The sequence below is a fragment of the Abramis brama genome, assembly GCF_963993115.1.
Source record: "Abramis brama genome assembly, chromosome: 2".
Classification (NCBI taxonomy): domain Eukaryota; kingdom Metazoa; phylum Chordata; class Actinopteri; order Cypriniformes; family Leuciscidae; genus Abramis; species Abramis brama.
Window position 1 is genome coordinate 67,514,918 of NC_139964.1, and position 18,033 is coordinate 67,532,950.

General features: G+C 38.5%; 1 protein-coding gene across 1 annotated transcript; it reads right to left on the minus strand.

The window, feature by feature from the left end:
- Window positions 1–9,467: 9,467 nt before the first annotated feature.
- On the minus strand, window positions 9,468–17,871 carry LOC311071165 (uncharacterized protein). The gene is made up of 4 exons (XM_084095382.1): window positions 17,517–17,871; window positions 15,959–16,273; window positions 14,259–14,405; window positions 9,468–14,100 (listed from the first exon to the last, which is right to left on the minus strand). The coding sequence occupies exons 1-4, from the start codon at window positions 17,620–17,622 to the stop codon at window positions 14,069–14,071; spliced, it is 600 nt and encodes a 199-aa protein (XP_083951508.1). The 5' UTR covers window positions 17,623–17,871; the 3' UTR covers window positions 9,468–14,068.
- Between the last annotated feature and the right edge of the window lie 162 nt (window positions 17,872–18,033).

The window sequence follows — 18,033 nt, forward strand, 5'->3', positions numbered from 1 at the left end:
GTAGCACTGGCTTTAGCGGCTCTAACTTAACTTTTCCATATCATTCATCTGATGATAGACGTCTCATGATATTTATTTTAGCACAACTGGGCTGTATTAGGCTATTGATTCCCGTGATTTTGTTTATAAATTTTGATTCAGCCATTAGCCTACCTTCGTGATCACGCAAAGAGGTCTGCCGTGGGGGTGCGTTCAGAAATCGCTTAGAAGCTAGCTCACTTCTTCTGATGAAAGTGGCCACCCCCAGGACCACAACGATGTTAAGAGAATATTATTTTAAGATTAAGCGTGTAATTAAGATTACACATTATCAAAACTATAACAGATTAAAAACGAATTTAAGCATGGCTGATACAAATGAAGGTTTTCAAATAAAATATTTTTTATTAAACAATGACAGACAACAAAAATGTGTGCTTGTGTGTGAACAAGAAAAACAAAAACCAGGGGCAGGTGATCCATGAAACAGACAGGACTGGTGATGGCCATAACAATCCTAGAGGTCCAGCATTGTTCTCACAAGCCGCTTCACTCAAGACAATAAAACATAATGAAAAGTTAGTATATCCCAAAAAATTTAATTAAATAAAAGTTGCTATAAAGGTGGCAGCGATTCATTACCGAACTCTTAGCTGACGAAGTCGCGCTAGCTAACTAGCTAGCAGGCAGTGCTTGAAAATTGGTTGAAACAACCAACATAAAATATAAATAATTACGCTGTGCATGTACAAATGAACACCAGTATAAGCATCGGGCCTCTGAAACAATATAGACAGTTGACAATTCAAAAGAGGTCGATATTTCAGCAACTTAACTCTGGAATGACTCGACGCGCAGCAATGTAAGTGAATGGTGTCCAACGCCCAAATGACAGTGTTTGGAACTATTCCGATCTTCAAATCCCGGAAGTAGGCGGTTAAAAGCGCCGCCATTTTTTACAACGGAGGTCTATGGGAGTGTCGCAACTCTTTTCTCTCTATGGCTCTGGTTCAAACACAGTGGCAGCGCAGTGAAGCACAATCCCATTATTGCAGGATTTACTTAAAGCCACACCGTGTAACTTTTCAACCTTCATAATATATTTCCAAGACCCTTGTGATGGTACATCGACTTACAATAGGTTGAATGACACGTCTGCCATAGCCTGACGGGGTCTGTATCGCTTTTACTGGCACTATGTAACTTCGGGGTTCGGGTAGTAACCAGAGCACAAAAAGAACTACAAAATCCGACTGCTTTACGGCATACGTCACTTCCCCCACCACTTCCTCAAATTCGGACGTGAGCGTTTATATACTGTCTATGGACGTGAGATGCCAACCAGCGTTTGTTTTCGGCTTTCGTGCGTATGTTTTTGTCATGGGGGCTGTTGTGTTTAGACCTGACCACTTCATGCGTTTTCTCAGATGGGATAGCTATCCGATCGTGAAAAAAACAGGTGTAAATGCCCTCTGAAACGCATTCAAGACGCTCAAACCACTTCAGGAGGAGGTCTGAGACGCATTCCAGACGAAACTGAACAAGTGTAAATGCATCTGATTGTTGAAACCACATATGTAAATTGTACTCCTCCCAAAAATGCTAAAAAATAAATAATAAAAAAAACGTGTTAGAGCGTGTTATAGGCTATGGTTATTGCCAGATATGACGACGCGCTGGAACACGCATCACCGCAGATGAGAAGCTGAGCATCAGATCATCAAGCCAACGTGCAAACTATCGCAAATCAAAGTGAAAGTAAGTCGCAGATGCTTAACACACAATCATCATCATCATTAAAAGTAAAGAAACAAAATTATCTTCCAGGGCTGTTGCTGCTGCTCTCTCTTATTGCGGTTTTTGATTTTGACATTTTAGCTGATGATCAATAAAATGCAGCTCATATCTGTTGCTTTCGGTGACGTGCACTCCATTAAATCTGCATATAGCGCGAGAATTGAAGATCGGATTTAAATCCGTTTCGCAAAAACACATTTATGTGACCAGGTGTAAATAGAATCGTTTTGATAAATCTGATAGCTATCCGATCTGAGAAAACGCATGAAGTGGCCAGTAAATAAATCTCTTATTTGTAAACTTGTTTGCATTCTATGTTGTATGTTGTTGCGCTTGCTTGTAGTATGTCATTTTTTTTACATGCTGTTCATTCATCCATTGATGATAATAAGACCAGATATTTACGACAGTGCAAGTATTCCTTTAAAGAACCCACAACCTATAACATTTATCTCGTTACACATGCTTTTATAGATTAAGTGTATAATTAATTACTGAAAGAAAAGTATGATAATTGCGTTTATGAAGTATGATATGAAAATTCTTACTTTCTCGCAGTTCCAACTCTCAATTGTGAGAACAATAGTCAGAATAGTGAGATAAAAAGTTGCAGTTACCTTTTTATTTTTCATCCCGTGGCAGAAAATCAAAATTGCAAGTTATAAAGTGAGATATAAACTCGTATTTGCGAGAAAAAAGTCTGAATTGTGAGAGAATTCAAAATGACGAGAAAATTTGTGAGATAAAAAGTCATAATGGCAAGTTATAAATTGTTTAATAAAAATTCAAAATTGCGAGAAAAAGTCAGAATTGTGAAATATAAACTTGGATTTGCGAGAAAAAAAGTCAGAACTGTGAGATTTAACTTGAAATTGCAAGAAATAAAGTCCAAATTGTGATATGAACTCGAAATTTGTGAGAAATAAAGTCAGTTTGTGTTTTTATGTTCATTTGTAACTAAGTCGCTTTGGATAAAAGCGTCTGCTAAATGAATAGGCCTAAATGTAAATGTAAGTTTGTGAGATAAAAAGTCGCAATTACCTTTTTATTTTTCATATTATGGCGGAAACAACAAGCTTTCATTGAAGAGACTGTTAAACACTCATAAAAACCGCCACAAAATGTCATCTAACTCAGCCAATCACGTGAGTTTGGGGGCAGGACTATTTCTGTGTTTGACCAATGGTTGGCAAGTGTTTGGGAAACCCGTTTGGTGATACTAGTGGTGCAGAAATTCTTCCAGAAACATTTCTGATTTAAAGTTAACATGATGACCGTACCCCTCCTTAAACTGCCACCTTACCGTGGTGGAGGGGTTTGAGTGCCCGAATTAACCCAGGATTAACCTAGAATTAACCTATATGCCCCTGGTAGGGTCTCCCAAGGCAAACAGGTCCTAGATGACGGGTCAGACTAAGAGCGGTTCAAAAACCCTTTATGATGTCAATAAATTTGAGGACAGTGACGTCGCCCGGCATGACGCAGCCGGGGCCCGACCCTGGAGCCTGGCCCGGGGTTGGGGCTCGTATGCGAGCGCCTGGTGGCCGGGCCTCCGGCCGGGCTCAGCCCGAAGGAGCGACGTGGGGCCGCCCTCCCGTGGGCTCACCACCTGTAGGAGGGACCGTAAGGGGCCGGTGCTTAGTGGATCGGGCGGCAGTCAAAGGCGGGGGCCTCAACAACCCGATCCCTGGACGCGGAAACTAGCTCTAGGGACGTGGAACGTCACCTCGCTGGCGGGGAAGGAGCCTGAGATTGTGCGCGAGGTTCAGAGGTTCCGACTAGAGATAGTCAGGATCACCTCCACGCACGGCTTGGGCTCTGGAACCACACTCCTTAAGAGAGGATGGACTCTTTACCACTCTGGAGTTGCCCATGGTGAAAGGCGGCGGGCTGGTGTGGGTGTGCTTATAGCCCCCCAGCTCAGCCACCATGTGTTGGAGTTCACCCCGGTGAACAAGAGGGTCGCTTCCCTGTAGAATTATATTTTCAACCTGAAGAAAACCAGTTAGAAGTTACCAGTTTTTAATGCTGTATAAAAAAAAAATATAACATTGAGCTCATTTTTTTGTAAATTTGGAGTGCTGTCAGTACAGAGAACAACAAAAATCGGTGTTGCCTACACCGTGTTATCCTCTTTTTAAAATTTGCACCCTGTTGACTTCAATGGGGCAAGTTTTAAACCTGCTTTTAGCCTCTTAACATCCTTGATGTGTCATTACAAGTGCACAGCCATGTTAGATGATTCCTTCAGAGTGAACACGGGTGAATCTGACTGCAGTAGATGTGAAAGATATGAATAAAAATGATAATAATTCAGCCAGCGCTCATACCTGTATTTACATCCTGCTTGCCCCATTGAAGTCAACAGGGTGCAAATTTTAAAAAGAGGATAACACGGTGTAGGCAACACCGATTTTTGTCGTTGTTCTCTGTATTGACAGCACTCCAAATTTACAAAAAAAATGAGCTTAATGTTAAAACTGACCGGAGTTCTCCTTTAAGTGGGGTATGGTTAACATGTTAAATTAAATGCTTGTTGAGTTTTGTGACCGAACGTTCATACAGGGTTCGCCTAACACTCAGAAATAAGAAAACAATAAACGATAGCAGTTTGAACTCTTCTCCATTTTACTATACAACACCTCAGATCACCAACTCCAAAAACCCGCGACACTCCAGTACCAAGTGCGCATGACCCATGCCTATCTACGGCAAGCCCCGAGGGGAAAAATACATTGCATACACACATATACATGAGCGCCAGTACTTCCAGAATTAGTGCATCATAACCCCTCACAAAATAAACGTCCCCGTTTATGTTTCAGAATAATAACATCAACCGTCATAAACAATAAACAGCTGTGTACAATGAAACACAAAACAGAGTACATAGCCTATTAATAGAACACACTTGTTGTTGTTTTTTGGACAGTTACAACAGGCTCTACAATAGAACAAATTCAAACTTGCACTCTCCCACACACATAGGTATACAGTTACTTTAATACAAAACATAATCGTTCAAATGGCCCGGAGGTCTATGAACTCTCCCAGTCCTACTCATGATTTGCTCAGTCCCCTTAACTGAACATGGTGAGTCAGACAAATTACTCAGTTCTTTCTGGGGAAAACACACTCCTCTCCACCAGAAACTCCTGACTCCATGGAAAGAGTCCAACAGTTTTTGACGGTCGTGAGCTGCTTCACTGTGCATCCGTGCACTGCTAAAGGCAGAGTTCAGTTCTGTCAGCAATTTGGAAACAAACTCAGCATGTTATGCTGACATCTGAGGAACAAGAGCACGGGTGGGTAACAGTACATCAGCAGGGACCCGTGCTTCCCGACCATGGGTCAAGAAGTAAGGTGTGAAACGAGTGCTGGAGTGCATGTTTAGACCCGTGTTTCCCCCGTGTCCGACCCGACCCGCACCTGTATCCAACACAGTTGGATATTTTTCACCCGTTTGAGCAAAATTTGCGGGTCACCCGTCGGGTACCCGCACCCGTGCAGGACTCTAAACCCAGGCTCAGTCGGGGGCCAATTCTCCTCTGGCCAACGAGCAAACAGTGTATGATTATGATCCAGGCAGCGTTACAGGTCAGAAGTCAGATTGGTCGTGTCGATGAGGCCTTCACAGGGCTGATGAGGCTGGCACTTCAGGGATGTGTCATGGTTAGGTCCAGGTGCAGATCCACCATCTGATCTGGATACGGCCGAGGTCCACCTCACTTCAGGAAACGGAGAGTCTTGTTGACACTTCAGGACTGCGTTGTCGTTGCGTCCAGGCGCTGGTCCTTCTTCAGATCTGGATACGGCCTGGATCCGACGGACTGCGGTAAACCTCGGTATAAACAGAGAGACTAATATTAGCGTAGACGCCATTCTTCTTATGATGTAACGAGTACATCAGGATTTATGGGAAGTGTTCCCGGTTCCAGCTGGCCTAATCTATGCAGCCTAATAAGCCTAATATGGAATTATAGAAGTCTATAATGTGTTATGTGTATGCTAGGTCAAAAAGATGTGTTTTTAGTCTAGCTTTGAACTGACAGAGTGTGTCTGCTTCCCGGACAATGTTAGGAAGATTGTTCCAAAGTTTTGGTGATAAATAGGAAAAGGATCTACCACCAGCAGTCGATTTTGATATTCTAGGTATTATTAACTGGCCGGAATTTTGAGATCGCAATAGACGTGAAGGACTATAATGCGTTAAGAGCTCGCTCAAGTACTGCGGAGCTAAACCATTTAGTGCTTTGTAAGTAATCAGCAATATTTTAAAATTGATACGATGTTTAATAGGGAGTCAGTGCAGTGTTGACAGAACCGGGCTAATATGGTCATACTTCCTGGTTCTGGTAAGAACTCGAGCTGCTGCGTTTTGAACCAGCTGTAGTTTGTTTATTAAGCGTGCAGGGCAACCACCCAGTAGAGCATTACAATAATCTAGCCTTGATGTCATGAACGCATGAACTAATTGTTCCGCTTTTGTCAATGAGAGCATATGACGTAATTTAGATATATTTTTAAGATGGAAAAATGCAGCTTTACAGATACTAGACACGTGACTTTCAAATGAAAGATTGGTATCAAAGAGCACACCCAGGTTCCTAACCGACGACGAAGACTTAACAGAGTCTTCCCCGTCAGCTTTACTATCTCCCTGCATTTATCACATGTAAATCCTGTGCTGACAGAGAAGGCTATGCTATACATGTTACATGAGGTGCAGGTGACAATAAGAGGAGAAGATAACATGACTCACTATGTTTGATGACTGATACTCACCACAGTTTTTTGATGAACTCGTAAAAGGCGCGAGAGAAAATAAAAAAAATAAAGAGCGCACGGAAGGCGCGAGCGCGCTAGAGAATAAATAAAAAATAAAGAGCACACGGATGGTAGCCTACGCTAACAGGCTAGTGAATTTCAAGCGTGCTGTGCTAGCAATAAAGATTTAGATTGAAGCTAGCGATGTCAGGCTAATGTGTGATGTTGATTAAGTTATATTTAGCAGTATAAATAACAAGGAATGATAGTAAATAATGATTAAAACAGAAAGATACGAAGCTAACAGACGCAAACCAATGCAACGCAGCAGCAGAGCAGCAGGGCAGGAATTTACCATAGACTGTAAAAAAAGATGGACGACGCCCCTTCGCTCTCTTCCATTGGTGAGAACTGAAGCAGCCAGTGTCCCGATATGGCGCTGACATCTTGGAACTTGAGTCTGCACAGTAGCGATCTCGGGACCAGACCTGCGCAGTAGTGAGCAGGAAGTAAAGCCGCGAAATCCAGGCCCCGCCCTCACTCTCGCAGAATGCACTCTCCCTGAGTGCACTTTTTTTTAAATTGATTGCAGTACGACAAGAGGCTTGTTAAAATAAAGTAAATACAATCTCATCAGTCCTCCGAAGATCCCGAAAAAAATGTCCGTTGGTGCTTCAGTGACTTCTTTGCTCAGAGAACCTGTCAATCACAGCTGTCAATCATGACGTTACACCACCTTTTTTATAGCATCACGTAACTAACTAAAAACCAACTTATTTTAAAAACAGACACTTGAACTTACATCAGCGTGATAAAAACGAGAACAAATGAAAGAAACCACCTTTGGAAAAAAGATATTTGAAGTGTAATTTAATTGTTTAGTTGGTCTCACATCCCGTTGAATAACACAGGGAGGCGGGGCTTATGACCTATACTAGGACCAGTCACCGGGGGGCGATCGAGACGTTTTGGCTTCACTTTTCAGGGCTTGTGTGGCACGCTTGGAATTGACATACGGAAATCGGCACTCATGAGAGATACACTGGAACCAGAGTCAACTAAGATCTGAACCTCCACACCTTCAATTATTCCTCTCACATACGACACCAGCTCCTGGCCAGCATCCACAATCACATTGATGTTTTTTGAAATTGAGTCACCATCATCAACATTGTCCATTGCTGATTCAAAACACGAGCGCCAGTGATTGAATGTCAAAGCGCGATTGAACGCCCCGCCCCCCAGGCGAACTGGAAGTTTTGATTGGTTTTGCACCCGAGTCAGACCTGTGTCTGTTATTGGCTGAAGCGATTCAGATCTGTCTGTTATTGGCTGAAGCGCAGTGCTCCACCGCAGTAGTTTGAATAGTGTCTGTCAAATGTAGTGATGGGCGATACTGCAAATTTCGGTACCGATCCGATACCAAGTAAATACAGGGCCAGTATCGCCGATATCGATACCGATACCAATACTTTTTCATTTTAAAAGCATGCGCTTTAACTTGTATGCACTTTCCTGTGCTAGAGCAGTGTGTCATGATTTATGAGGTGAATGCATCATTAATATGATAAATCTGAATACGTTTTCATGACTAGCCTACTACGCCTAAATATTTTGTGATTTGTGCTCTCAACTCGCCTGTAATTAGTCAGTGACTTTTACAAAACGACCCTAATTACAGTACTAGCCTACTAGTACTAGCCTACTGTTCAAAAATTTGGGGTCTGTAAGATTTTTAATTCTCTTCTGCATTTATTTGATCAAAAATACAGTAAAAACTGTAATATTACAATTTAATATAGGCTATCTGTTTTCTATGCCATAGTAAACTGTAATTTATTCATGTGATCAAAGCTGAATTTTCGGCATCATTACTCCAGTCATGATGATATTTCATTTTAATATGCTGATTTGCTGCTCAGGAAACATTTCTTATTATTATCAATGTTGAAAACAGTTTCATATTTTTGTGGAAACCATGATACATTTTATGCAGAATTATTTGATGAACAAAGTTGAAAGAACAATTTATATGAAGTAGATTTTTTTTAACAGTGTAAATCCCTTGACTGTCCCTTTTGATCAATTTAATGCATCGATCCTTGTTGAATAAAAATATTAATTTCATTTAAAAAAAAACTTACTGACGTCAACATTTTGAACCGTTATGCACACTTTTGGTTTGTTTATTGCGAAATAACTCCCGATTGTTTCTCTGTCATCTAAGCAAGGCTTCGTTTCCCAAACGCACTGGGCCTGTGAGCTCAGCGAAGCACCAGCATCGAACGCTCTCTGTGATTGATTGGTTTCGTCTTGTATCCAGATGACTAGGAGAAAAAGTTCTATCCTACACAATTATCCGCTAACATTCGCTTATTTTTCCACTTAGAAGCTTATTTTACGCACTGAATTGCGTGCTAAATTAATAAAAAATTACTGGTAAAAAAAACACCCATTTGGATCGATATTTTTATGTGAGGATCGATCCTTTTTGATACCACGTCAGTATCGAAGTATCGATACTTCAGGATCGATCCGCCCATCACTAGTCAAATGTCAGCTTGCTGTTGCTCCGTCGGCACCTTTGTGAAAGTAGCCTACTTTGTACTTTTGGTGAAAAATAAATGTAGCGAAGTTGAATACTTTATTTTTTTCTACTCAAGTAAAAGTACCACAATTTAATTATACTCAAGAAAGTAGAAAAAATTGAAAAATCTACTCAAGTACTGTAACGAAAGTATTTGTAATTAGTCACTTTCCACCTCTGGGGACGACCCTTTTAGACCATGCGCCGGGACCGCCGACCATCTTCCCCGTCGTTAAACTCGCAAAAGTGGATTCGGACACTAAGTGCACTTGAGCCGTGTGCTTTAGACCATGAGCTTATATCTTTAAAATAGGACCCTCAGTCTGACTTTTCACACTCCGTTACATCCATGAGTGACACCACTCACATTTTATTCAGTATAATAGAAAGTTTTTATTTTCACATATTTCAGAGTCATACTGTATAAATGGCATACAAAAGTGCAGCAAAAACACATGAAATCAAACAGTTTCTGCATAGATATGACTTGTTTCAGACTTTAAAAGGGGGAAAACAGAACAGACAGACTTCATGTCTGTGATAGGTAGATGATAATGAATAATTCAGGTTAACTGATGCAAAATGTGTTTGTGTATGTTGTGCAGAACAGGATTCATTTCCAGTGCAGTAAACAGACATCTCCAAAACGTACATCAACATCATTATACACAACTGCTAGAAAGGCAGTAAATGCAGGACTGTGAGATGACATACATTAACTCATGTACAGAATCTTCACACCAAGTCTGCAAAACTACAAGCACATTATACACGTTAAACGTTTGCAGTTGTAAAACAAACTTTTTGCAAAACTCTAAACACAGTTCTCAACATTAGACATCATTCAAAACTAACAGCTCTTTTGTTTCTTTTGGAAAACACTGCCATTTAAAAGCCACACTCATTTCCTGATGTCCTTTAGTGAAACATTTCATTATGACCATTACATGATGACCTACAGCAAACGACCATTAGTGAAATATTTGTTCACATTAGTGAAATATTAGTAAAACATTAGTGAAATATTTTTTACCCCCTTTCATTTCTGTTTATAGTGTAAATATATGTAAGCAAAAACCTTATTGCTTTTATAAAACGGTTACCACACAATACAAATATTAAAGCAAAAAAAAAAAAAAAGTATCAATGCAACTTGAAATTAACTTGAACTCATGAAATAAAATCACTAAAAGCCTTCCTTCCGCTGGAAAAAATAGTCTCTGCCCGTAAACAGCAACAGAAGTTTCATTATTTCGCCATTAGACGGCGACAAAGACTGTCTTTATGAGCGAGTCAGTCAGTAGAGAAGACTTTTATATTGAACACGGAGAAACAAGACGCAACTGACAAATGATTAGCATATCGGGCGCGGGAAAACCTAACACGTGTCCTAACCAGACGCGACGGCACTCGCAAGAAAATGGATAAGTGGCTAGATAATCAAATTCACAAATATTACACCATTAATAAAAATACACAGGCTACTGGGTTAATAAAACAATCTTTATCAAAGAATACAATTGCTTGTTCACAGTTTGAACGTTCTTGTTTTCATTTGTTTAATTTCAAGATCTGATTATCCATTGTTGCTTTTACAGCTACAAAGGACTAAATGATATTCAAAGTCACAGTGCATGCTTTTAAGATTAAATAAAGCACATAAATAGCACCTGAGATTATCATTGCCACACTTTGTGTTTGTTGTTCCAAAAATAGAAAACAGTTTTCTAAAACAGCTCGTCGCGTGTCGCCGTCGCGGCCGGTTAGGACAAACACTGATAAACACATCGAAAAAACCTTTTATCGCGTGTAGTTAGGACACGGTGTAACTGTTAAAAGGACAAGATATCGCTGCAGACGTTCAAAATGATTTTATACTACGAATAGCCTATAGGACTGGCCTGAAGGAAAATGCTATATCTACTGTAAATGCAGGTACACTGACTTGCTTGATCTCTTACAATACTCTACTCTTTTAGCTTCATTGAGATCTATGTTTAACAATAGTTGCCGCAGTGTATAGTTGACATTTTCCTTTTGTAAGTATTTTTATAGATGTTATCCATGATTTATGTCTCAATGACATGCAAGCAAACAACCAAATAAAGGATTTCAAGAAGAAAAAAAAGGTATTCATTCACTCCATGAGGCTGTCAACTCCCTACTCCTGCTTCCAGGAATTATGGTGAAGGCGAACCCTCCCAAAGAAAGGTCATTTTCATGTTACTAATGAATATTTTTTGTTGACATAGCCTATATATATCTACATAATCATGAAGGTCTCTAGAATCATCCAAACAAAACAAATCTAACAAGAGATCTATAGTTTTTTATATACTTAGTCAAAAGTCCAAGCGGCAACTATAGTTACATATATCATGGTAAAATTGGGTATACTGTATTAATAGGTTAATAAATCAAGGTTATTGGTCTTGTTTAGACTTAACCCTTTAAATTACATCTCTACTCTTCATAAATTGTCTGTATGCACTGTTATTTTTGTTTTTTGCCATTTTGTTATTTGTTTTATTTTGTTTGTTATATAGATATACATTTTTCTTCATTCTATTTATTTGTATTTAATTATTTTCATTTAACTTTTTGATACACAATGCCCTATGGCTGCACTTTGTTGTGCACTATGTTCCACCACTTTAAGACGCATGGATTTGTTGTTTGTTGTGTTTTCATATTCAAGAGTTTATAAGCTAGATGCAGCTTTTTTGGGTTCGCGTCAAATGTTCTTCGACTTTTACACATAATAAATTTGTTTATGAATAAAGATTGATCTGTTGAAAGCAGTTATTTTGAGATGGATGCCAAATGTTCTCCTCCTATTCATATTTGACATAGAGGGGGTGCAAACAACATATTTTCCCCGCACTGGCAACTATAGTTGCCGCACATTCAAATACGATTTTCAAGAAAAAAAAGAAAAAAAACTGTGGAAAATAAATGCAGAACACGTTCACATAGGACACTATTAACACGACTATATGCATGAAACCATTCAGAAAAATTTGGGCACTAATGGGTTAAGTTGCTAAGAGTGGTTGCTAGGGTGGTTTATACTAGTGGTTTATCGTGAATAAAACCAAAGCCCCTTTAAGACAAGTCATTTCACTCGGCGGCCATCTTTGAAACGCCATGCGAGTGCAACTCCGATCTTTCTAAACTAAAAAAAAAAAAACTCAGATCTTTCTGAATGGGGAAACATCAAGTTTGCCAAGATGACAAGAACTGTCTCATAAATGTTGTTTTCAAACGCTCGAATCATGACAGTAGACGACATTTTCAAGCTAATGACAATAAAAACACAGCTATTGACCAATCAGACACGGTTGTGTCTTGTGGTTTTTATGTATTAGGCTTATTTTTTTTAATCAGGAAACATCTTATTTAGATTAAAATCTCTTACAAGAGCGTTCTGAGAAAAATGTGCAATTCATGGTACACAAACGTACGGTTATATATCTGAGTCCCGCCTGCTTAACACACGTCGCTAAACTGATTGGCTTTGTTTTTTCTAACTTGTGAGAGGCTCTGGTGTAAAGCGGCAATGCTCCTCCGAAGGAAACCTAATGCGGTAAGCTAGGGAGAAATCAACAGTTCTGTGCATAAAAATGCGGGACAAATCAGTTTTTACTACTGTATTACAATCGCGGGATAAGTGGCGAACAATCGTTAGTTTGACAATCGAGAGAGAGAGAGAGAGAGAGATATTGTGTATGCTTAAGTGTGTGTGTGTAACACTACATTATCGGGACAAAATGTCACCACAAAGATGGCAATATCCGAAATACTTATTTATTTTTGGAAAATAAGCTAGCTGAAAATGTAAAAATGCAGAAAGTTTTCTGTGATAGGCAGGGTTAGTGTAGGGGATATAATATACCGTTTGTACAGTATAAAATCATTATGTCTGTAAAAAGTCCCCATAAAACATAAAAACACAACATTGCTTGGTCTTGTTGAAATTTGGTTTGATGAAGTTGAAACCCTGTCATCCGAATCAAGCACTGGAACTGTTTTAGATTGTTTCGCAGCAGCTTCACAAAAATCAGATTCTGCTGGTAAGCCGTTCTAACGAGCCAATAGTGTCATTATTCAGCTGAAGTCAGTTCAGTACTAATTCAGGTCAGTGTCATATCTGTGTGTAGTTAGGCGAGTATGACTAATTGTTTAATGATTATGCATTCCTGTGGCTCAAACAGTAGCGTCGGCGCTTACAACGCCAAGGTCATGGGTCCGATTCCCAGGGAAAGCAAGAACTGATAAGAATGTAAATGTGTACTTTGAAATGCAAAGCAAGTCACTTTGGATAAAAGCGTCTGTCAAATGCGTAAATGTTGTGTGTAGAGTTTCTAAGCAAAAACACAAATTTTAGAGTTCAAATAGTTTTGAATGAAGTGTTCGCTTGTGCAATCTTGTGTGCGTGTGTTTTGAGAAATGAAGCCATAGTTTTTAGAACTGCGTGTAAGCATTCTTTGAGAGTAAAATAAGGAAGTGAAGTGGTGACGCAGTAAACGATGAGTAACGTGTAAACTGTTTGGATGGAAATCATCTGTTCATTTATAATTCACCTCTTGCATAATGTGTTTTTTCACATTTGATTTTTTTAAACGTTTTTATAGAATGTCAACCTCTTTTACTTTAACAAAAGCTTGATTGGCCATGATATAAGGCCTTTAAACGGCAGCAACAACGAAGAATAATAGCAATTAAAATTACCAGCCATTTGTGGCATTCACAGTATTTTACCTGTGATCGTGACAGAAAATGATTGTGTTGGATGAGTAGTTTAAATGGGTCACTGAACGGTGTCTGAGCTTGTGCAGTTTCTTTGTTGAGTTTTGTTTTTTTAGATCCCACATTTACACATTTTTGCATTTTTGTGGAGATATCATCTGCGATAAACGGTCGTTTCACTGACAGCTGTTAAACGCTCCTCGGCAATGCTAGAGTGAATCCTGCAAAGCCAGAAATAATAAAAACAGTCAGATCTCATCTTGATTTAGGCTATTATAAAGTGTCTAAACAAACATAAGGGTGCAAGAAAAGTGCACACAAGAACTTCTTATTGTAAACGGTTTAGTTTAATTGCAAAGGGAAAAAAATGGTACTTTACCGTTCATTCGACGTCTATTTTTGCGAGCAATTCCCACATAAACTGCAGCGGCCACTAAGATGATCACGATGACAAGAAGACCACAAACCGAAGAAGTCACCACAGTTTTCTGGACGGTCCAAAGCTTTTCTGGAGGTGGTTGTATTTCTAAAGAAACAACAAGGGTGTTGATAATAAACTTTGGCACATGGCAGTTTAATCTCCATAGAAACCGTCCTTTTGATGCATGCAACAACCCTGTAATCTGATATACACACTCATACGCTCGCGTGCGATAAATTATGAGCCAAAGGTTAGCAGCAAAGCCGTGGCTTTCACTCCTAGAGATCAGACTGATAAACACAGATTCAAGTCAACTGTGAAAATGACGCTCTAAAAAATGCTGGGTTGTTTTAACCCAAATTTGGGTCAAATATGGACAAACCCAGCCGTTGGGTTAAATCTTTAAATTGTATTTTTTTATTCAACATTTGGCTTTGTCCATACTTGACCCAAATTTGGGTTAAAACAACCCAGCATTTTTTAGAGTGGAAGAAATCTCCTGAACTCTCAGACAAGCACAAGCTCACATTTATCTTTAAAAGTCTAAATGAGGGTTTATTATATAATATTCATGCAAAATGGAAACATATTTATCCATTTAGGTTTGGCTTTTGGGGTTAATGTTGTTTTTTGTGGCATTTTCGAATTTATCTTGATTTCGGCTTTTTTTTGTGTGTGTCATTTTATGAACTTAATCTCATTTAGTCTTTAATCTCAGTTATTATGCCATATTTATGTTTATTATGTCATTTAATATCTACTTTTTATGTCATAATTATGACTTTTAAGTCATATTTTTGTTTTTTGTCATAATGTCGACTCTGTCATAATTATGATTTTATCTAAATTTTTGTCATATTTCTACTTTTTATCCCATAATTGCCATTTTTTTATGTCATATTTTTTTCAATTGAAAATTCAGTTCATTGTTATTTTTATTTAAATTAACTTTTATTTGTATAATTTCTACTTTTATTTTATTTGTATGATTTTACCATATATGTCTATCTATATATGATTCTTAAAAAATACATATTTAGGGCCCGAGCACCGATGGTGAGAGGACCCTATTGTTTTTGCTCCGTTTATTCTTCTTCTTCTTCTTCTTCTTCTTCTTCTTCTTCTCCAAAGTGAATCGCTTTTTAGAGGGCCTTAACATGCTCGAAAACTCAAATTCGGTAAATTATTGCCCCCACATTTTGCCCCGGCTCTAGGTTTCACGTACAGGTATGAAATTTGGTACATACATGTAATGACTCAATACCTACAAAAAAGTCTCTTGGAGCATAGCCCTAAACACAACAGGAAGTCAGCTATTTTGAACTTCCTCCTAGATTTTGTGCATTTTTCGTAATATCCTGATGTTGTACTTTAACGAACTCCTCCTACAGTTTTGATCTGATCCTCTTCAAATTTGGTGAGTGTAATCTTAAGGCCTTTACTAAAGGTGCCGGGTGGCGGTGGCAGGGGTGCGAGGGCCCTTTTCATCGCTGCTTGCAGCTTTAATTCAGTTTTATTTTTGTTAATTTAGTGCTTTAGTGAGTTAAACTAAACTAAAATTACCTATTTTATTAGTAACGAAACAGTTTTTTAGGTTGTTTTAGTGTTAGTTAACAATAATAACCTTGATTGTTCCTCATAACCAAACGCACACTGACCTGTGACCTCCAGATAGATGCTTTCGTGTGTTATAGGTTGGGTCCGATAGTAGCATGTGTACAGTCCCTGGTCTGATGGAGTCACACTGAGGAGCGTAAGAGAGCAGTTTTCCGTCAGCTTCAGCTCGGCTCTGTTGCGATACTCTTCCGCTTGCTCGTCTTCTGTGTTGTCTTCTGCTCTGTAGGTACTGACCACGAGCGTCTGGTTACCGACGGTCTTCTGCCAGACCAGATGTGGAGGCTGATCCGGTGGACACGTGCAGGGCAGAACCGCTGCTTGTCCAGCCAGGGCCGTAATGCTGCGGTCAGCGCAGTCTGTGCAGGGAATGACATCATCAACATCTGAATTACTGTACGCCTACTACTGTAATGAGCTCCAGATTTACAATCAATACTATCCCAGATAACAGTTCTCAGAATGTTCTGGAAAGGTTCTCTCAAAGTTATGAACAAACGTTCTTCCAGTCACATTCATAGAACGTTTGTTCAGTGTTTTGAAAATCTTAGCACAAAAACTTCATTTATATATAGCTTTCCCCCCCGTTTTTTAATGAATTTTTGCCATAATTTTGACTTTTCATCTCATAATTATCACTTTCTATGTCATATGTATGGTTTTTATGTCATAATTATGACTTTCTATGTCATAATTATGACTTTCTATGTCATAATTATGACTTTTTATGTCATATTTATTTTTTATATGTCATAATGTTGACTTTTTATGTCATAATGTCGACTTTATCTCAATTTCATTATAAGTTTTGTCATATTTTGACTTTTTATTCAATAATTATCACTTGCGTATGTCATATTTATGTTTTTAATGTCATAATTATGAATTAGCATGTTACTTAGTATGTCATAACTAAGACTTTTTATGTCATAATGTTGATGTTTTATGTCACATTTGTTTTTTATGTCATAATTATGAATCTTTCATATAATTATAATAATTATGAAATTATAATTATTAACAATAATTTATAAGACTTTCTCAAAGTTAAGAACAAACGTTCTTCCGGTAACGTTGACAGAACGATCGTTCAACGTTTCAAAACATTAGCACACAAAAAAAAACAAGTTGGAAGTTCAGAAAACATTAAAAAGAAACATTTCCATAATGTTTGAAGAATAATGAAATGGAATGTTCCATTAACGTTAACATAACAAGAAAAAAAAAGTTTTCAGAACGTTTTCAGAACTTAATGCGACGTTTTTAGAACATATTTTTGTTAGCTGGGATAAATTTGCACCCAGAAGTAAATCTGACAAAACCTCATTTTAGGCATGTCGTCATTAAATAAACAAACGAAACAACAAACCAAAAAAAAAAAAAAAACAAGAAAAAAAAAAACTATCTTTCATTTTGTATATTTTTAAGACCTTTATGATAAGGCTACATTTTATTAACTACCCGAATATAGCCTATAATACAATAATAAAATAGTATAGAGAGAAATAATTATTTTTTATAGTTGCTTTCCACTTAAAAATAATGATAATAATACCCTTCCGAAACATCCCATAGTTAAAGCAGGCTTGTAACGCTACTCACCCGTGCACGCGCATGTCGACAACAGCACCAACGCGAGTGTAAATCCCCTAAAGCGAACAGATCGAGTTCGGGTCCCGAAGGACAAATTCATCCCGGAGCTTTTCATTCAGGCTCTTCTCATTTCAACAGGGTCACGTGTTCACAACCAATCTAGCTCGAAATGTTTAGCTCTGCGCTTGAGCTGGTGTTTGCATTGTTCCTGTCGGAGATGTTTGTACATAAGCTCACTTTCACTGACTGAAACACACTCTCGCTTTTACTCTAGGCTGCTCTCACTTGTAAACGCGATCGAAAGCGAAAGTAGGTTATAACTCCAGCGCCAAAACACACACACGTAGGCCTAGCCTACTGGCCTACTGTAACTCTGACTCAGACATCAGCCATTCGGAACCAGTTCGCATTAGTTTGACTCTTATAGTGTAACAAATGTATAGTGCAAAAACAAATGTCAACTGTAACATCTTCTATATGTAAACGTATTTTAATTGCGTATTTTAATAAAAAAAAGAAGGCTAGA

Excerpts from the sequence above, each read along its gene's own strand:
- LOC311071165 (XM_084095382.1), bottom strand. The coding sequence starts at position 17,622 with ATGAAAAGCTCCGGGATGAATTTGTCCTTCGGGACCCGAACTCGATCT. Across the intron at positions 16,274-17,516 it reads GTCGACATGCGCGTGCACGG|ACTGCGCTGACCGCAGCATT; the intron begins GTGAGTAGCGTT and ends TTCCCTGCACAG. Across the intron at positions 14,406-15,958 it reads CATCTATCTGGAGGTCACAG|AAATACAACCACCTCCAGAA; the intron begins GTCAGTGTGCGT and ends TTGTTTCTTTAG.